The 21,939-nt window shown below is 38.5% G+C and overlaps 1 protein-coding gene across 3 annotated transcripts in view; it reads right to left on the bottom strand.

Moving 5' to 3' along the window:
• The window catches only part of MME (membrane metalloendopeptidase), a 97,668-nt gene that overhangs the window by 11,021 nt on the left and 64,708 nt on the right, over positions 1 to 21,939 (bottom strand). For all 3 annotated transcript variants that reach the window (XM_044251643.1, XM_044251644.1, XM_044251642.1), the window contains exons 17-20: positions 10,031 to 10,089; positions 3,637 to 3,756; positions 2,027 to 2,160; positions 1,135 to 1,200 (exon numbers count right to left, since the gene is read on the bottom strand). In XM_044251643.1, the coding sequence (XP_044107578.1) occupies positions 1,135 to 1,200; positions 2,027 to 2,160; positions 3,637 to 3,756; positions 10,031 to 10,089 (379 nt within the window). The remainder of the gene's footprint in view (positions 1 to 1,134; positions 1,201 to 2,026; positions 2,161 to 3,636; positions 3,757 to 10,030; positions 10,090 to 21,939) is intronic.

The raw sequence follows: 21,939 nt of genomic DNA, 5'->3' as shown, positions 1-21,939 counted from the left end.
TGCTGGGACTCACTCTTTGCAGGCAGTTGAATCTTCCAAAACTCACACTTTGATCATCCATGGTCACTGCCAAGTTACGGGCTCTACCTGTCATCTCTCTCACAATGCTCTGAAGCTTACCCTTTCCTGGCCCAACCACTGCCTCCTCCCCTCTAATCCATACATTTCTATGGTGGGCAAGTAATCTTATATCCTCATCCACTGCACAGAATACTCCATCCGTCCTTGTCTTAGAGAAGCCTGGTTTTTCCTGGGGCACTTTGTCCCCTGTACCTTCTCAAGCAGATGGTGTTCATTATTCCAAATGTCAACTACCTCAGCATTGGAAGAAACACTCAAAACTACCCTCACTCCTTCTTGTTGCTTCCAACACCATTACTCCTCTACTCATTTGTGAAAATCCCTACTTTTTTTGTGCACATGGCATCAACTAGACCATCTTTTAATCCCTGCTCCAATTATCAAATAATGACATATTTTATGGAGGGTTCACAGCTGTGTCTCTAACATTGAGAATAGTGCCAAACACACAGTAAAGTCCTCAACAAGTATTTGTTGAGTCCAAGAATGAATGAAAGGCTAAATGAGCTTCTAAGGGATGTTCCATCAATACACTCCATTGGGTGTAACAGTTTGGATGACCAGAAGGCCGTGTGTTGGAGCTGTATCACTTCAGTCTCTCACTGGGTCGTTGTAACTGGACTGTGGTTATCGTCCCAAAGATTGCATCACCTGCTGTAAAACTGAAGGTCCTATTTAATACACTGGTCAATGACTGAAAAAATCCTTTCAAGGAGGCCCCTTTTATTAAAATAAAAATATTTTAGAGCTCATTTCTTAGAAAAATGTTGCTTCCTCTGTGGAACTTGCATGCCTCCTCATTTCTGCTGATATAACATTCCAGGTTTCCTCTTCTCAGCTTCTCAGAAGCCTAGACTGTTCAGCTCAGTCATAACCATACTGCTTTTTCTGGCTAGCACACTTACAATCCCCTTTTCCCATGTGCATTTTCTACTTTCTATTCATTGTTTACTGCCTACATTATATGTGCCTTTTGCAAAAGGCTTTAAATGAATGATTAAATAGGATATTATCACTCCAACCACTAAAATGGGAGAAAGTGTTATTACTCACTCTGTATGCTTGGCCAATACCTCCATTATCAGCAATATTTTCTCCCAGCGTATTAATTCCATTGAGCTGTTAAAAAACAAAAGATGCTTAAAGAACCTTACCTGTATTCGGATTGTTAAGAAGGCATCAATAATGCACTTAAGATTGGATTTGTCCATTCTTTAAAAAGTTAAAAACAGAAATCCCATATGATCCAATAATTTCACTACTAGGTAATTACCCAGGGGAAATGAAACTACTGACTTGAGAAGATATATTTATTTACTGCAGCTTTACCTTAGCTAAGTTATGGAAGCAACCTAAGTGTCTTTGGATAGACAAATGGATAAGGAGGAAGTGAAACACGTGTACACATATGCACAATGGAATGTTACTCAGCCATAAAAAGGATGAGATCGTGCTGTTTGAGACAACGTGGATGGACCTAGAGGGTATTATGCTAAGTGAAATAATTTAGACTGAGAAAGACCAATACCATATAGCTCCACCCATAAATGGAATCTTAAAAAAAATGAATAAGCAAACAAAAAGCAGAATCAGAACTATAAATACAGAGAATAAACTGATGGCTGCCGGAGGGGAAGGGACTATGGGGAGGGGCAAAATGGGTCAAGAGCAGAGGGAGATACAGGCTTCCAGTTATGGAATGTGTAGGTCACCGGAATAAAAGCAGAGCATAAGGAATGCAGTCAACGATACAGTAATAGCAATGTATCAGGAAAGATGGGAGCTACTCTTGTGAACATAGCACAATGTATAAACTTGTCAAATCATTAAATTGTACACCTGAAACTAATGTAACATTATATGTCATCTATACTCCAGAAAAGAAAGCAAAAGTGATAACAAAGACTGAATATATCTGAAACTTTTCAAGAGAATTCCAACGTACGTGCTGTCCACCTGCTAGGTCCCAGGAGAAGTTTCCATACTGGTACACCATGCACTGGGATTGGGCTTTAAAATTATTTGCTGACTGTTGAGTCCACCAATCAACGAGGTCTCCATCCTTGTTAAAATTCCTGCCTGTAATAAAATGATTTAAGTAAAAGGGGAACTCATTACATCAAGAATTATGGTTAAGATATCTTTAATTCAAAAGGTACGGACTTAAGATTGGATATGTCCATTCTTTAAAAAGTTAAAAACAGAAATCCCATATGATCCCACTCAAGTGGACAGGTAATGAGAAGAACTGTTCCCCTTTCACATCCCGTGTTGATGAGGACCTGCTTTGCTTGTGGGCCTTAGTATTGATCCAGGCTTTGTACCCACGTGGTTCCTGATACCTCAGCCGAGGCCACCAGTTAAGCCACACCTGAAATCGTGCCTTGTTTCTCTTGGATGGTTTTCATATGGACCAAGTCTGTTTAATTTGATATTTTGAGACTGAAAAATACTGTTTTTATTCTGCATTCATTTCATGTCTCAAACCCCTCATGAGACACTGTGGACTCAGAGTTTCCATCTACTTCAAGCACAAAGAAAGAGTCCCTTTTTCTCCTGGAGCTTTCCTGCTAACCCTCCTCGATATTTCCTTTTTTTGAACTACAGTGCCATTATCTGCCACGTTTTAACACTTCATTTTATCATCCTTTTAAATAGTTACTGACGATAGAGTGAATGAGAAGAAGGCTACAAAGGCAAACTACTTGGCCTCACATCCTGATTCCACTAATTCCTAGGTTTGTAACTTTGAGCAAGTCTTTCATGTGCCTCTACTTTTTTCCATTAAAAAAAAAAAATGGAAGTGGTATTTAATACCTACCCGTGAAAATTATTATATGCTTGAATTAACAGACATGTAGTAAGTCCTTTCCAAAATTGTACCGTTCCTGTCATCTTTTCTTTTTATGGCTCTAAAGTTAAGTCTAGTTAAGGCTTAATTATTTTCTTTCTGTTATTTTTTTTTTTGCCATAGCTTCAACTATCACTTCTCTATTTATCTCGTGCTTTTTTCTACTTCTATGCCTCTCAAATTTCAATGAAACTCTAAATCTATTTTTGCCATTTGAGGCAGCATATAAACATTTAAGTGCCCATGATTTGCAAAGTCCTGAACTAGGTAAAGGATGAAAAAAAAAGAAAAAAAAAGTTCTGTCCGTCCGTGAGCAGTTTAAGTCTTCCAGGCACCTTACTTTTACTTTTTGATTATTTTACATCTGGTTTTAAGACATGGACCCTGTCCTCTAGAAGTCCAGATAGATAACATGTAATCATGAAATAAGAGCAAACATTATCGTTGGTGTTAACAAACACAGTTCTCTTCTAAATGTGAGTATTTGTGTTACTTCATCAGAGTGCAAAGCGCACACTGCTTATCTCACTACGAGATATTTCTGATCTTCCTAAGCAACAATTTAGAAGGGACACTGAAAGTATGATTATTAGTCAATGGTACCCTTCTGATTAAATGTGCTCTCATACTGATCAAGTACAATAACACTGTTCAAGTTTATCAGGATGTGTCCCAGCCAAAGGAAAGGGTCCATGGTACTTTACCATTGTCATCGAAGCCATGGGTGATTTCATGTCCTATGACCATGCCGATACCCCCGTAGTTCAATGAGTTAGACTGATGGGCACTGAAGAAGGGGGGCTGGAGAATGCCTGCTGGGAAGACTACAAGGAAAGAAGATGGTTAAAAATGGTTTGTGGCATTCTTCTCCGATGGCAGCGCTGGGCTGGGCTTTCTGCCTGCTAAGCTACTTTCCAGTTCGTCACTTTCACTTAATTGTATACAAAAGTCTTCTTGTGATGAAACAAGAGTAGGTCTTTTATGACTGATGACAACAAAGAGTTCATCCCAAAGCAGCACCAGGATCTATGATTTGTAATCATGATTCACTTGTATAAGTGATACCGTATAATCACGATATGAGCTCTGCTAAGATTGTTGTTTGCTCTGAGGAGTTTAGAGCTAGGAGAAATTACCATCTTCATTCAGAAGAACTTTTCCCACTGCAAATATTTGGAAGGAACAGTTATTTAATAACACAAATACTGCTTTAAAAAAAACACAAGTATTGCTTTTAATGTCATCTCTAACATTTTATCCATCTATAATAGCTTGTTAAATAAACATAACTATTCGATCGAGGGCTTCTCCCAACCACATTGACCTACGTTATTTCCCACAAGGCATCTATGGCTATTTATTTCCTTCTTCTCAGTTGTTGTCTTTCTTTTTCTTATCATCCTCACCTGCTCCAGCACCTCAAATACCAGTCCTTTGAGAACAGACACTTGTGCGCCTATAAGTACACTTCTTTACTTGCTGAGTCCTTTTTTTTTTTTTTTTTTTCCACTCATTATCTCCAGCACCTAAATCTAGAACGGTGCCCGGAACAAAACAGGTGCTTAGGAAATATGCTGACTAGGTGAATTATCAATGATAAATGAGTGACCCAATGCATTTACCGTGGTGTCCCAGAGACAACTAAATAAATAAATCACACTTTTTTTTATGTCTACCTTGACATCTGCCTTAACTTGGCTAGCCTTCTACACTTAGATGTCTCACAAACTTTAAATTTCATGTGTCAAACATCAAACTCGTTTTCTTCTCTTGACTTTATGTCTGCTAGTGGCATTTGAAGGGTCTCAACCACCTGGCACGACATTTTCTACTTATCTTAGACACCTATTTTTTTTTTTTAATATTTGTTTATTTATTTATTTATTTTTACCAAGTCTTAACACAGTCTACTTAGGAAAAGACCAGTTCATGCATCTTCCTTCCAGGAGCATCTCTTCTGTTTATTTCCTCCTATCAGCCTTATTGCCATCATCCCACTTCATATTATCATTTCTTGTCTTAAGAATTACTTGAGGGGCGCCTGGGTAGCTCAGAAGGTTGGGCCTCTGCCTTCGGCTCAGGTCATGATCTCAGGGTCCTGGGATCAAGCCCCACATCGGGCTCTCTGGTCAGCGGGGAGCCTGCTTTCCCTTCTCTTTCTGCCTGCCTCTCTGCCTACTTGTGATCTCTCTGTCAAAAAAATAAATAAATAAAATCTTAAAAAAAAAAAAGAATTACTTGATTTCCTACATGATCTTTCCACTTCCTGTCTACCCAACTATAACGTAACTTAAATTTAATCCATCCTGCATCCAGATTAAAGTGTAACTCTGGTCAGGGGCGCCTGGGTGGCTCAGTGGGTTAAAGCTTCTGCCTTCAGCTCAGGTCATGATCCCAGGGTTCTGGGATCGAGCCCCACATCGGGCTCTCTGCTCAGCAGGGAGCCTGCTTCCCTTCCTCTCTTTCTGCCTGCCTCTTTGCCTACTTGTGATCTCTCTATGTCAAATAAATAAATAAAATCTTAAAAAAAAAAAGTGTAACTCTGGTCATTATCACTCCCCTGATTTAAAAAAAAAAAAAAAAAAAAAAAGCCTTCCAGCGGATCGGTTTGGTGCTTTCTAATTAAGTACAGCATCTTCTTTCTGGCTTTTGACTCCATGGTCTTCTCCTACTTCATCTCTCTTATGCCCCCTCCTCCCCTCTTAATGCTCATACTTAGCAATTTCATCTTTCATGTTTCAAAATCCTAGTATCTACTGAATTATGTTCTTAGCAAAAAAAAAAAAAAATCTTCAGTATCAACACCCATCCATGTAAAGCCCGAAGCGATCACTATTTGGGATTCCAAGAACACAAGAGAAGTCCCTGACCTTAAGAAACCTAAGATCTAGTTCAAATAGTAGCCAATGTTGTTTCTTTGTCTTTCCAGTGGGGAGAATATGGCAGCACCTCGAATGGATTTCAGAGATAAATATTAGATATTTATAGAAGAGACTTTAAAAACATGCTGGACAATTTAAGTGCTCTCCAGAAACTTAAAAAAAGAATCTGGAAAGTTGCCACAACATCCAAAATGACAAAATAGTTAGAAAATAAATATTGCTGTCCTTGGAGAATTTTGATGAAAGTTATACCTCACATGTAGCTGCTTGAGTTATCAACAGTGCCAAGAAATTATTTTTAGCTTAAAGTATTAAAATTATGTGCAGTACTTTATTAACTTAAAATGAATACTATCTCCCACACTATGTACTTTGATTAAAATCCACCCTTTATATAAAATGTTCTTATGAAACGTGCTATCAAGACTAAACATTAACTGTAAAGATCCTGCTGCTTAAATTATATCCTGATATGTCATTCTTCAGGCAAGTGATAAGATTTTTATGGCTCATATTAATTACTAGTCTTCAAGTTCAGCTTTGCAAATTATGATTTCCCCTTTTACACTGTCAGCTAAATCTCAGTGATGAGGACTTCCCCATAGCCTACTGCTGTTACTAGTAGACTTCACAACTGTTGATAACAACCAGCTGCTTAGTTGTACATTTTTTATGTTCACGATGGTCAACAAGTAAGTTAATTGAATAAGTCATTGGTCCATGCCACAAAAAATTCTGTTCCTCCCTCCCTCTCGTGCCCTCAATTCCCTGGTTTGGTTTGTTAAGGCTGCAAGCAATTCAATTTCAGAATCTTTGATATAAAGGTTGAAGACATTAGGTAAGATCAATATTGGGTGGAGAAAGTTAAATATTAATTTTTACGTTAAATGGAATAGCAATATGTTTTGAAACATTTGCTCTTGATTTTAAAGTCTGAAAATAAGACTCCTAAGAATGAGGAAGGTACCTTTAGAAAAAGTTGTTATTTCAAGATAGTCAAACACCAACAGGCTGTATACACTAAATGATCCACGGAAGGTTTCTGGAGTCGATGGGGCAAATGTGTGGGGAATGAGAGACAGTGAATTCATCACTTTCAGTATGCCTTTCCATCCGGGAAGGTTTTTGTTTGTTTGTTTTTTGTTTTTAGGACAAAATTTTTTTAAAAAGATTTTATTTATTTATTTGAGAGACAGAATGAGAGCGCAAGCATGCACATGAACCAGGGAAGACAAAGAAGGAGGGGGAAGCAGACTCCCCGCCAAGCAGGGGATGCGGGGCTCCATCCCAGGACCCAGGTATCATGACCTGAGCCAAAGGCAGCCACTGAACAGACTGAGCCACCCAGGTGCCTCTGATTTTTTTAATTGACATGAAGTGGCAGGGGTGCATAAAGCTTAGAAAATAGTCTACTTGTGTGAGTTATAACAAAAAGTCATTGGAATTGAATTAAAAAGAAGAAATTATTAATATGAATAAATCCATATATGACAATAAAACAAGTTCTTTTTTTTTTTTTAACCATAGCATAGAAAGGCCAAGCCCATGAGAAATTGTATGTGATCTAATTTAAAGTATTTGTGTGCAGATGGAAGGGTCATTTATGAGACATATGCTATTTTTTTAAAAAAGATTTTGTTTATTTATTTGAGACAGAGAGGAAAAGAAAGAGCACAAGCTGGGGAGAGGGAGAAGCAGACTCCCCACCCGAGCAGGGAGCCTGATGTGGGGCTCGATCCCCTGACTCCAGGATCATGACCTGCGCCAAGCGCAGATGCTTAACCAGCTGACCCACCCAGGTGCCCTAGTCTATACCAGTTCTAATTCTGTAATGCACAATATCAAGATTAAAAAGTTGTGTATCTATGTATATAAACAGACAGGCAAGCACACACACACACACACACACACACACTTTTATCAAGAAGAAAGATGGAGGTCGGTATCTTTTTTTTTTTTTGGAGGTCGGTATCTTTAATTATCTTTTAGTTAAGGCAATCCCCACTTTGAAGATTTAAATGAATTGTCAAAGAGAAAACGTACACATGTCAAAGAGTTCTCCTCTTGCATGACACTTTCCCTTCTTCTGAACTGCTGTTATTAGCACACAAGCATATGAAAAGACATTAACAGTTTTTCAGATTTCAAGTTTCTATCTGATGATTTATCTTGAGAGTCTTTAAAAGGTCTTTCTTATTAAGAATGCTTATTGTAGCCAATTCTTGATTATTCAGAGGATAACTATCTATTGTGTGAAATGCTAGGCCACTTTTACCTTCTTTTTGCTTTTGCTGTGTGTGTCTTTGGTTTGAGGGTATTCAGTTCAAATTGAGAACATTCCGTCTTCTCTGATCAGGGAATCTCTGAGGCAAACCAATTTCAAACTGGCTCCAGGGATATGGGATCATTCAGAGCCAAACAAGGTACTGTCTTGACCTGAAGTATGTGGATCTGCTCTAGAGAGGGGCTGAAGGGATGAACATGCCAGGGTGGTCCTACAGAGGGCCTTCTTGTTGGAATGAATCATCATCAGGTCTGATAGGATCCAGGGTCCTTCCTGAACTGGATTAAAATGAAGCTACATCCCTTAGTCTATCCTAATACAGCAAAGGCCAGGCTGTCTCACTTTGCCTTGGAATTCACTAAAAGGTCATTCTGCTTAAGATTCTCTCTGTTACCGTCCCCCTCACTGCCCCATACACGTGCATGAACATGTGTGCATGCTCTCTCTTTCTCAAAAAAACAAAACAAAAAACAAAGTGAAGCCTCTTCAGAGAGAAAGGCACTTCTAAGAAAGGGTCTGAGTGGTTTCTAGGAATACTTCCCAAAGGATAGACTGCATGGTTCTGAGTTGATCATTAAATAGGCTCTGGTTGGAGTGTAGGTTATCATTGTACTAACTAGGAAATGTATTAGCCTAGACTTTGAGCTGATTGATTTTAAGAGGTGCACATGCCTTCTTTAGTATTTATACATTATATAAAGAAACTTTTCTGATTATTCATTTTCATGTTATCTACCAAAATAAATTCCAGATGAATTAAAGAGTTACTCCAAAAATAAAGACCATAAAAATACTAGAAGAAAATGTAGATAGTTTCTTACTTTAACTCTTCCTATGTTTAAAAGCAATGGGGAAAGCTATAATCAATCTTTAAAATAAAATAAGGTTATAATTTCATAAAATTTGTTTTTAGCCAATGATAAAAAATCTTTCAGGATTTTTCATCATTTCTAATCTAATTAGTAACAGAGCTCAAGAAAAACAAGGCTCAGGGCAGACTCTAAAATGAACTCTGAGATGTTTATTTTAGAATAATGCTGAAATTATCATCCCTTTTGATTCTTGACCACACTTAGAAATGAAGGGCTAGACTTCATGTAACTGGAGAAATTGACTAACCAACTTCTGTTTAGTACAACTTTGGTAGTACTGAATCTGTTTGGTGCCTTTCTTTGTATTTAAAATCCTTGGGGGAAAAATGGGTCCATCTATGTAATACTTAAGAAAGAATTTAAAAATCTCAAGGTCTTCCTAGGAAGAGAATCAACATACTTTTGTTATAGTAAGCCATTTAGTTATATCACTCACTCACTTATTAGTTTCTACACAGATTCCTACAATACTACTCTTACTGAACATTTTTTATTTTTTGATTAAAAGTAATCAAGTAAATGTAATTTCACATGGTTCAACCTAATATAACCAACTTTTCAAATTTCTGAGAAATTTGGAGTTGTCTAGAGAAACAGGTGATACAGATCGGGACCATCCCCACCAGAGCCAGTGTACAAAATTGCCAGGAGAACCGGATCTCTGTAAAGCTGGTTCTTGGAACCTTAAACTCCTTTAAGATTATGATGCTTAGAGAGACGTACAGTCAATATAACTTTATGAAGCTATAAGAGATGTTTAAAAAGTTTTTAGAAATAAAATAAAAGCACTTAGACATCAGATAAACCACTTAGCCACAAATGAGAACATTGCAAAAGAAAGAAAACCACTTATGTAATTTGTACTGACTTAAAATTTGCTATTATAGTGGAAAGAGGTGCATGGATGCATTTACTTTCAAGGAGTACATTCAATAAAGCAATCACTCAGCCTCAGCTGTGCTTTTATGGGGAGCACCAAAAACTGGTCATGCAATCAATGCACTACAACTTGGTAACAACAGAGAAATATTATAAAGAGTTATTTAGGAATAGGCCTTACCTATTTGATTTCTGCCTGAAGAATAAAATGCATTGACTACAGCTGCTCCGCTTATCCACCTATGGAAAACATAAGAACTCGTTACAAATTGTACTATTAGTATCCGATTCAATGGGCTCGCTACCATAAAAGCATTATTACTATTCCAAGACCAACATTAACTTTCTGTTTGAAATATGATCAACAAATTAAAATTAGCTCACTAGGTGAGCCATCTTGTTCAAAAGTATTTCTACTTCTTGAAAAATCAGCATGTATCCACATTTGCAGTCCGTTACCTTACTTGTATGAATTTTTCAGGAGGTACCTCATAGTATAAAACCCATTCAGATGCACCTTTTTGGAAACTGCAAATGGACTGACATCATGTTGAAATATGTTTACCTTTATGTTTCTAATACTATTTAACTATACCAACCATTCTGTAGTATTTGACAGAATATTGAACTACAAGTTGTTAAAATTTTAGATTCAAGTGTAATTTTTTTTAAAAATTTTCTAGTTTATTTAGACACTGAGACAGTGTCTAAATAAGGTATTTAGTTGCAGGTAATGTGCCTCTGACTACTGTCATCTTAAATTATTTTCTTTTAATGCAGCGTTCCAGCTAATTAAGCAAAGGCATGTATTTGTATGATGACTGCAAAACAAAATCCAGGTGGTTCAGAAGTAGGTTTGTCTGCCTGTCTGTCTGTGTAGGTGCCAATGTTCCCATGTCTTTCTGCTCAGATGTTATGATGACTGGATAACAAGAATCATTGTTGGAATATTACTCAACCTTAAAAAAGAGTTAGATCGTGCTGTTTGTGGCAATATGGATGAACCTAGAGAGTATTATGCTAGGTGAAAGATGTCAGGCAGAGAAAGGCAAATACCACATGATTTCACTTCCATGTGGAATCTAAAAAACAAAACAAATGAACAATCAAAAAGCAAAACAGACTCATAAATACAGAGAACAAACTGGTGATTGTCAGAGAGGAGGCGCGTGGGGGCATGAGCAAAATGAGTGAAGGAGAGTGAGAGGTACAGACTTCCAGTTACGGAATGAGTAAGTCACTGAGTTGAAAGGTAGAGCATAGGGAATCTAGTCAGTGCTATTATAATAGGGTTATATAATGACCACACTTGTGATGTGCATAGACGGATTTGTGAAATCACTATGTTGTACACCTGAAACTAATGTAACATTGTATGTCAACTGTACTTCAATAAAATAAAAAATGAAATCATTGTTAAGCCTTTTTTTTTTGCAACAGGAGTAATACCCCCATCTTAATAGAACATTACATATATCTCTATACAGTCATTGAAAAATGGACAATACGCGACTTCAGATAACCTCTTACATGGCAGCACACATGCATACACTTAAAACAATCCTATATTATTAGCTAATGGCTTCATTGTACTTACATCACTTTCAGGACAACAATTAATGGGCAATTATTATCCTATTTATGGAAGGAGTTTACAGTAATCAGTACAATGAGATTAAATTAGAACACTTTCCAGACCCTGCTTTGCAAGGTAAGCAAGACAAAGTCAGCTGCCCAAGTCAGCACTTTAGCTACAATTTCTGTAACTATTGCAGGATGTCAGATTTGAGTCCTATCTTGATCTCTTAAAAAGAACCGAGAGAGCCATATATAACAACTGTCTGATAAATTCTAATTAAGCATGGGCTTTATCTCCAATAACATGATGAAGATGTTCATATAAAAAATGGGGAATTAATGGGGTGCCTGGGTGGCTCAGTGGGTTAAAGCCTCTGCCTTTGGCTCAGGTCAAGATCCCAGGGTCCTGGGATCAGGTACTGCATTGGGCTCTCTGCTCAGCAGGGAACCTGCTCCCCATCCCCCCTCTGCCTGCCTCTCTGCCGACTTGTGATCTCTGTCAAATAAATAAATAAAATCTTTTTTTAAAAATTGGGGAATTAAAAAATATCCAGGCAGCATTTCTGTAAATTCTTCTTCTGAAAGAAAGTAAGTTTGACAACAGGGTAGATGGTCGATCAATGCCGTTTCTTTAGTTTGATGTTACCGTCATTCTAAATAGAGAAAAACATTTTTGAACAGGATGGTGTGACCGATGTATCATTTGTTCCAATTTCATCACAGCTGAGTCATCAGTATTTTAATTCCTTGCAGGTTGAGGATTACAAGCATATAGCTGTATTTATTTTAATTCAACTCCACTTGATTTCCACGTGATTTGGGACGACTCACAATAAAAAATGCAAACCCGGAGGTGTTAAGACTAAAATCAAGAGATCTGGAACTATACAGAACAAGTAGATTTTGTTTGTGTGACCAAACAGTATTACAAAAGGAAATACTTATATAAGTAAAATCATGCTAAGGAAAATTGATTTTTCAGAACTATGTTTACCTATATTCACACAGGTATCACAACTCAGGTTCAAGTATGGTTCTTAATTGTCTGGCAGGGGGACAAAATGGACAATGGACTCAGGCTACCCCTGAGGACAAAGAGCATTCCTTACAGGGACTCCTTAGAAAGGTATTTCTGACTGTCCTCAAAAATTCTGATAGCAAATATGGCAGTAGATCTGATGCATAAATAGCTTAAAATTATTAACTTAAATTGTTATAAAACTGATTTAATGTGTTTCCAGGTCTCAGTTGTTTAAAGGCTCAGTTTCCCAATTATGAACTGATTTAGTAACAATATACTCTGCATGGACTTTTGCAGTAATCACAAATAATATGCCAACTGTTTTGTTCTGAACTCAGACACATGCTAAAAACGAAAGACAAAATGTGCCAATCCAAAATGTTTTCTCAAACTAAGTAGACTGCAGAGGGAAGGAGTTAGATATATGAAACTAATGTTTCAGACAGCGGCAGAACTCAAAAGCAGGGCATGATAATGTTTATATACCCTTCTCATGTTTATTCCTTTTGTAAAAATAAATGCCATACCTTTGTTTTAGTGCTTTTCTGCTCTTCTGTTACAATACTGTGAGGGGTTTAAGATTGCATTTTGATTCACGTTTATAACTTTGCAGGAGGGAGTGTTTTACATATTAAAATGTCCATGGTGAATTATATTTTAAGAAAATACGTTGCTATTAATGATCACAGAGCTCTCAAGTAAAATTAGAATTACGACAGTTAGTTTCATGGAGCACTATTGTGTAGTGTTTGCCGTTTCTTCCTTGAGAACTTTCACAATGCACTGTCAGACCACCCCGGGGTGATTACCCAGATTCAAAAGCACAGGGCATACTGTTCCTGGAAATGATAGGAGCCTGAATACTGTGTTCAGAACACTACATCTTTTTTTTTTTTTTTTTTTTAAGATTTATTTATTTATTTGAGAGAGAGAGACTAAGCATGCATATGAGCGAGGGGAGGGAGAGAGAGAATCCTTAAGCAAACTCCCTGAGTGGGGAGCCAGGACACAGGGCTCAATCCCAGGACCCTGAGCTCATGACCTGAGCCAAAACCAAGAGTCAGATGCTTAATGGACTGATCCATCCAGGTGCCCCTGGATCACCACATCTTAAATAAAATGATGATGACAGCTAGAGGTTCAATGTCTAATACATCCAGCCAGTTATGAAATATCTCACTACGTTAAAGTGAAAGCTAAACCAGAGCAAAGAAAATACTTTTCAAGTTAAATGGTGATGTAACAAAAACTGCCAGTTACTCTGATATGGATGCAGCCTCAAAGTTTCAGGAAAAGCTTCCATTTATGGGACACAGAAATTTGATGGGGAATAGCAGCACAGAAAAGAGAAAATGCTCAACAGAAGAGAAAACAAAATGGTGGTGATTCTTGCCTGAAAACACCGGACACTGCAGGTCACCTGAAAATACCTTTCAAAGTCCAAACCAGACCCAGACACTAGCAGCCTCCTGGAACAGGAACTGGACCGGAGAGACGAAGTAGTACCCTGTTCTTTGATTTTTCTTCTAAATCTCTGTGTATAGGGGTTTGGGTGTGTGGGGTATTCAGTGCAGAGCAGGAAAGCAAGAAAGAGGAGAACCTAATTTTTAATTTTGGAGCCGTAATTTTGTCAGGTGACCTGATGCTTGTTTGGGAGCATTCCACAGAACAAAGAGCAGCATGGCTCTCAAAGCCGAAAAGTGTGGATAGGAAACATGACCGAAATATCCTTGAGAGGGGGACCAGGTGTTTCTCTTCTAACTCTTATTACCCTGAAGAAGTCAGGCGGTGAGGAAAGGAAAGCACAAAGACATCATTTTTATAGCAAGGAGGAAAGGCAGACGTGGACAGCCTGATCCTCCAGCCTTTTGAATGTAATAAACCCACTGGATTGCAAAAGCACCTGGAGTGAAACTCCTCTTTCACCCGCTCATGTGTAACTTTCGGACTTAAAACAACAAAACGGTTAATGCCCCTTTCCTTGAAAGTGTTCGGTTTCCCAGCATCTAGTGGTCCCAGAGCAACTCCTTCAAAATCAGCAGAACAAAACAATGGTTTTCTCTATTTTCCTCGAGTACTCCTGGAAAGGAGAATTCTCACTTTGAAGCTGCAGTAACCACTGTAACCCTTTACATTTATTCATTTTCTCTGACCCAGCCTTTCAAAGCAGTCACAGAAGACAGATGACACTTCCAGTTTTCAGGTATAGAAACTGAGGCACAGCATGCTTTTCTGACCTTTTTCTAACACACTTATACGCGAAGTGACTCTACTCGGAAAGGAGTATGTAAACTAAAGGGAAAGGGGAGCTTCTCATCTTCCATTACAACCCCCTACTTCTGAGCTGTTGATCTGTGCAATATATAACATTTCAGGACCATGATGAACGCCATTGACAAAGTCTTTAAAAATGTAAGTGCTTTTCATTTACTTATCTTCAATATGCACAACTCACTTTTATTTATGTATACTAGCAACGAACAATCCAAAAAGGAATTAAGAAAACAATCCCATCTACAGTCCTACTAAGAAGACTAAAACACTTTGGCATAAATTCTACAAAAGACGTGCAAGAAGTGGATGCTGGAAACTACAAAACACCATGGAAAGAAATTAAGACTTAAAAATGTGGAAACGATATACGGCTTTCATGGGTCAGAAAACTTAATTTTTTTAAATTGAGGAAACATTAACATATAACATTATATTAGGTCCAGGTATATAATAGAATGCTTTGATATTTGTATACACTGCAAAATGACCCTTACAATAAATCAGTTGCCAGTCACCATACAAAGTTATGAACATTTTCCCCCCTTTTTCTTGTGGTGATTTTTATGCTCTCGGCAACTTTCAAATATGCACCACACACTATTGACTATAATAAGCATGCTGTACATTTTCCCCGCGACTAATTATCTTATAACTAGACATTTGTACCTCTTGATTCCTTTCCGTCTATTACCCATCTCCAGCTGTCCTCTGTGCTGGCAAGCTCCGTTCTGTTCTATGTATCCATGAGCTTTGTTTGTGCATTTGTTTTTTAGATGCTGCGTATCAGAGAAATCAAACAGTATTTGCTTCTCTCTGTCTACCTCATTTCCCTTAGCGTAATACCATCAAATTCCATCCATGTTGCTAGATATGGCAAGATTTCGCTCATTTTTATGGCTGAGTAATTTTCCACTGTGTGTGTGCATGTGTGTAGATGATGTATATGTATAAATATACACATTCATACACATATATGTACCACATCTTCTGTATCCACTCACCCATCAATGAATACTTAGGTTGCTTCCACATCTCAGCTCTTCTAAATAAAGCTGTCATACATACACGGGTGCATATATCTGTCTATACTAGTGTTATTATTTTCTTTGAATAAATAGCAAAATTGAAATTTTGTGTCATATGGTAGAGTTCCATTTGTATTTTTAGGAAGCTCCATACTGTCTTCCATAGTCGCTATACCAATTTACACTTCTACTAATTCCACTACTAGTGCATGAGAGTTCCCCTGCTAGCACTTGCTGTTTTTTCATCATTTCATTTCCGTCATTTCAACATCAACAACTTACTGTTTTAATCATAATTCTAACAGGTGTGAGGTAATATCTCATTAGGATTGATTTGCATTTCCCTGGTTAGTAACATTGAGCATCATTTCATGTGCCTGTTAGCCATCTTGTAGGTCTTGTTTGGGAAAATGTTTATTCAGATGCCCTCCCCACTTTTTTATTGGATTGTGTGTATATACATACACACACACATATAAATAATTATGTATGTATTTTGGATATAACCTCTTATTGGATAAAGGATTTTGAATATATTCTCCCATTCAGTAGGTGACTTTTTGTTGTTTTAACGGTTTCCTTTGCAGAAGGTTTTAGTTTGATATTGTCTTTGCTTTTGGAGTCAGAGCCAAGAAAATCATTCCCAAGACCAATGTCAAGGAGCCTACTGCCTAGGCTTTTTGATAAGGATTGCACTGAACCTATCGATTGCTTTAGTAATATGGGCATCTTAACACCATTAATCCTTCCAATCCAGGAGCATGGAATATCTTTCTACTTATTTGTGTCATCTTCAATTTCTGACATCCATGTCTTTTCAGTATACAGGCCTTTCACCTCCATTTCTCTCTTGAGTTTGGTGAATGTCTTTATGACCAGTATTTTTAACTCTTTATCAGATAGGTAACTTAACTCCATTTCAACTGAGACTTTTTTCCTGAGGTTTTAACTTGTTCTTTCACTTGGAACATATTTTTCTAATTTCTCATTTTGTTCTACACTGTTTGTTTCTGTGTATTAGGCAAAAAAACTGTTGAAGGAGTGGCCTTGTATAGGAGAGGAACCTTATTGTTCAACTTTGCCCTAGGTCTTTGTTGTCTTCCAACCTTTGTAATTATCAAAGCAACTTGATTTATTCTTCATAGATCCCAGTTGTTGATGGTGTGCCAAGACCTGTCAGTGCTCCAAAGGGAGGAATCTTATTTAGTACCCAGTTTCAGGTTGATGGGAAGACCCTCAGGCAGCAATTTCTAAAGTGTGCAAGTATATACAGTTTTGAAGGACAAATAATCATAAATCCTGCTGGCCTCCAGACCAAGTGATCTGCAGGTGTCTTTGGGCTACAGTTATAAAAACTGGGACTCCAGAAAAGTGTGTAAGCTCCTTTTGGGGAAGTACTGGGGAGATGTAGTAGAGGCCGAGGGAGAGCACAAAGATGGCATCCCCCAGCCTACATTCTCTGCGAGCACCTCCACAGCCTCTAGATTTGTGGCAAACTTGAAATCTGCCCCTTAGACTGAAGCTCCAGGATAAGAAAATGGGTCTTTTTCCATAGGAATACCGGAGGTGTGTTTCAATCTTTGGTCTATGTAGTGCCCTGGGGGTGGTTGCCTACCAAAAACCATCTCTCAAACTGCTACAGTCCTGGGGAATCCAGGAACACAGGCCCTTGGCCACCAGAGCCAGCTAATTAAGGAACACCTCTGTGTATACTGTGTCTGGCTTCGGCAAAGCAGTAGAATGGCACTCTGAGGTAGGCTAACAAGGCATAGCTGAGGCCCCTAGTGTATGCTATCAAGGTAGAGAGAGAGCAAAACTGGCACCAACCCACGCCTCTGTCCCTACAGAGTCCCAACAGGCCCATGCCCTCTGATAGATGTGGTAAGATTAGCAAATGAATTTCCTTCATATAGAATCTAAGCCCTTTTCAAACTTTTACTATTGTGCTGATCCCTGGAGAGAACTGAGTCTGCAGGTGAGCCCTTTAAGGGTGTTACCTCCATTCCCTCCAGCCCTTTGCACCTCTTGGATTTGAATTCCATTGGTTTTCACAGCCAGTATCTTTCCACTGCAGGTCCCACGGGCTGGGCTGCCTGATGTGGGGAACAAACCCCTCATGCCTCAGGAAGAAGCTCTGGATTTATGAGATCTCTCCTGATTGGGGGTCACCATACCCGGGATGGGTTTCTGGCAAGATCACATGTCTCCCTCTCCCATCCTTCTCAGTTTGGGCCTTTTACTGTTTGTCATGAAGAAGCTGTCCAGCTAGTTTCTAGGTCTTCCACATGTAGCTGTAGATTCAGTGTGTCTATGGAAAGAGGGGAGTTCAGTAGGATCTTCCTGTGCCACCATCTTGGACCGCCCCTTTGAAAGTGCTCCTTTTAAAACTGCTTCAAATTTAGGTTTCCCCCTTACCCTAATGCACTTCAGGATGCAACCTCTACACCACATGAAGTCATTCTAGAAGACCATCATGACCACATTATAACAATAGCTACTTTTTAATGAGCATCTAACTTATATGCCAGGCACATTATATAATAGAACAACCCCATAAGGCAAAAATAGATGCTATTTTCCTCAGTTTATAAAGGAATCATTGTTGCTCAGAGATAGTATGCAGGTTGTCTAAATTGGCAGAGCAAGAATCTTAACCCACAGCCCCCCTTCCCTCACCTGACTGCAAAGTACAAGCTCTTTCCACTGTTCCATTAAGGGCAATATTTTTTACCCAAAGGTAAAAGCACAATAGGACCAAAGAACCCCTTTAAAATATTCACTGTTGCTGCATAAGAATTGTTAACTTTAGTACTCATCTGATTATCTGAGAGGTGAGAGCCAGGACTCCTATCCTGACATAACACTGGGAGAATTCTTCACTCCTCTTTCAACCCAAGGCCATAGAAATCACTAACCTGGTTTTCTTCTGGGAAGTCAACCAATTGCATGTGTTTCTAAGTTTAGCAATAAGGCACACTCTTTTTAGTCTTCAATAACTGTATGTGTGTATAAGTACAGATGCGTGCTACCTCCACTTTGTGATATACCAAATTCAGAGAAATTCCCAAATTGAGAAATACATGGGTGGGTGGATCATTTCTGTCAGAATTTTCTTTTGGTGATGATTTTCCTAATTTAGAATAATCTTGGGATCTTTCAGGGAAGAACTGAAACTTCTTCCTTCCCATATAACCCTTAGCAATGCTTTAATTTGACATTATTGTCTGTCTAGCTCATTAGACAGTAACTCCATGAAGGCAGTGATGTTCTTTTTTTTTTTTTTTTTTTAATTGTAGTAAGAACACTTACCACATTTTTTAACACATTTTACCACATGGAAGTCGACAATACATTACTGTAAACTGTAGATACAACGCTGTCAGAAGACCTCTAGTGGTTATTGATTGTGTTTAACCTAAACTTTATACCTGCTGATTGGAAACCGCTCTCTTCTCTAGTCCCTGGTAATCACAATTCCATTCTTTGATTTTATGAATTTTCCTATTTTAGATACCTCATGTAAGTGGAATCATGTAGTATTTGTTTTTCTCTGTCTGGCTTATTCACTCATCCATGTTGTTGTATATCGCAGAATCTCCTTCTCTAACTGGTGTTCCATTGTTCGCATATACCATCTTTTCTTTATTCATTTATTTGTCAATGGAAACAGGTTGTTTCCATGTCTAAGCTGTTTGAATGGTGCTGCAATGAAAATGGGAAGGCAAATATCCCTTAGAGATCCTGATTTCAAGTCTTTTGGATATACATTTAGAAGTGGGCTTGCTGGGTCATACAGTAGTATGACTGTATTTCTAATTTTCTGAGGAACGTCCATATGGTTTTCCATAGCAGCTACACCATTTTGCATGCCTACCAAAGATGTGCAATGGCTCCAATTTCTCCACACCCTTTACCAACACTTTTTTTTTGTCTTTTTTGTCTGTTTTGTCATAATCATCCTGACAGCAGTGATGTGTGAGCTCACTGTGGTTTTGATCCACATTTCCCTGATCCATCCCTCCTCAGAGATGTTGAGCATATTTTCATTTGTCTGTTGGCCGTTTGTATGTCTTCTTCACAGAAATGTCTATTCAAGCCCTTAGCCCATTGTTAAATTGGCTTATTAGTTCTTTTGTTAGAGAGTTTTAGAAGTTCCTTATGTAGTTTTGAGATTAACATCTTTTTAGGGATATGATTTGTCCATATTTTCTCCCACTTCATAGGTTATTTTTTCATTCTGTTGATTATCTCCTTTGCTATGCAGAAACTTTTTAGTTTAATATAGTCTTACTTGCTTGCAACTCTATCTCTAGGGCTTAGAATAGTGTTGGGAACATGAGAGGCACTCAATGAGCCCTCCAAGAGAGAAGAGCCTCTCTTCCTGAGATGCTGGGGGCGGGGGGAAGCACTAGGCCTAGGTGAGGCACTGGGGCTATGCAGGCTGTAGACAGCCATGACCACTAAGAACTATGACCAATGGAACATCATCCCCTCAAGACGGCAAACTAGTATAAAAGTTCCAGAATTCTTTTGCAAAATTCTCCTAGTTTAAAACGTCAACCTTTAAATTATTGAATTCCCTTATTTCCCCTCCCCCTCTAAAAACCAAACCAAACCAAACTTTCCTTGGATGCTAATTAAAAAGCAGAAATGTTTTACCCCTATCACAGTGAGCACCGAGTAATGTACAGAATGGCTGAATCATTACACAACCTGAAATGAATAGAACACTGTATGTTAACGCTACTGGAATTCAAATTTAAAAACTTAATGTTAAAAAAGCAGAAGTGTTTTTACTGATAAAATGTGTTTTGCTTATAGTCCTAAAGCACACTGGAAAAGCATAAAGCCTGTCAGTTTAATGAGAACATACAAGATGGAAAACTAAAATTTTAATCTATTACAACATGCGTAGAACACAAGCATCTCAAGGCAGATATTGCCGTAGGGAAAGAGAATGATTTGTTCAAGTTTGGTCTAGCTTAGTTATTCTGTCTTTTTGGCTCAGTAATACTTGATGAGCCAAATAATCCTTTTTGTAAACCTTCCCCACATACCTACTCTCATGGAGATTCATTTGTGTCTCAAGTCTCTGTCACTCTGCAACCCCACCCCAGACAGTTCCTACCAACTCCCTCTGTATCACCTCATTTACCCATATATAATTTACATAATATATATAATGCCCACATACATAATATAATAGCCTTGCATGCTCTTTTTCTTTGGATAACCAAGCTCACTGATACAGGACTTCATGAAAAGAAGTCTGACTCTAGATATAATTAGTGAAGGGGAAACATCAGAATAGAGTTTTTTAAAAATATTAATTTATTTATTTTGTATTTTTTAAAAGATTTTATTTATTTATTTGTGCAAAAGAGAGAGCACACACAGGGGGAATGGCAGGCAGAGGGTGAAGCAGGCTTCCCGCTGAGCAGGGAGCCCAATGCCAGACTCGATCCCAGGACCCTGGGATCATGACCTGAGTAAAAGGCAGATTGCTTAACCAATTGAGCCACCTACGCGTACCCAGAAGGGTTATTTTATAAAGTGAGGTACTTCCCTACCTCTGGTGACTATGTTCCTTTTCTCCTGAGTGTCTTGATGTATAGAAGCCAAGGGGGAAAACTTCTTGGCTCTTATCAAACCTTCACAGTTAGGGCCATAGAATTTTAATGCTGGGAAGAACCTTAGAAATGTTATACAGTCTAAATCAATCCACTCGTTTTATGAAGCAGGTAACTACATGCCTTTTAAAGGGCCACAGGTAGTAAATGGCAGCCCCAGGACGCTGAGAGAGTTCATGACTCACTGCAGTGCCAAAACGACGGTGTCACTTCACAGGGTGCCAGCCTCCCTGCCATGTTTGGTGGGATTGGCCTTTCAGGAAAAACCACAGACAGACACAGCTGTTGGGCTGCCAGCCTCAGGAGGACCAACACTTGTTTTAGGGACTGATGCCACCCAACTAGTACAGACTAGAAAACAACAGCAGGCTTGAAGAAATAAAGATGAAGACAAATGAACCAACCGTTTGTTTTGTTTTGCTTCTTGTGATTCCTCTGTTCTCTTCCTTATTAATTTAAAAGCTGACATGTTGGGGGGCCTGGGCGGTTCAGTCAGCTAAGCATCTGCCTTTGACTCAAGTCATGATCTCAGGGTCCTGGGATCAAGCCCCATGTGGAGCTG

The sequence above is a fragment of the Neovison vison genome, chromosome 6 (genome assembly GCF_020171115.1).
Source record: "Neovison vison isolate M4711 chromosome 6, ASM_NN_V1, whole genome shotgun sequence".
Lineage (NCBI taxonomy): Eukaryota > Metazoa > Chordata > Mammalia > Carnivora > Mustelidae > Neogale > Neogale vison.
The sequence above is the reverse complement of the archived record's forward strand: the minus strand, read 5'-3'. Positions and strand labels throughout refer to the sequence as shown.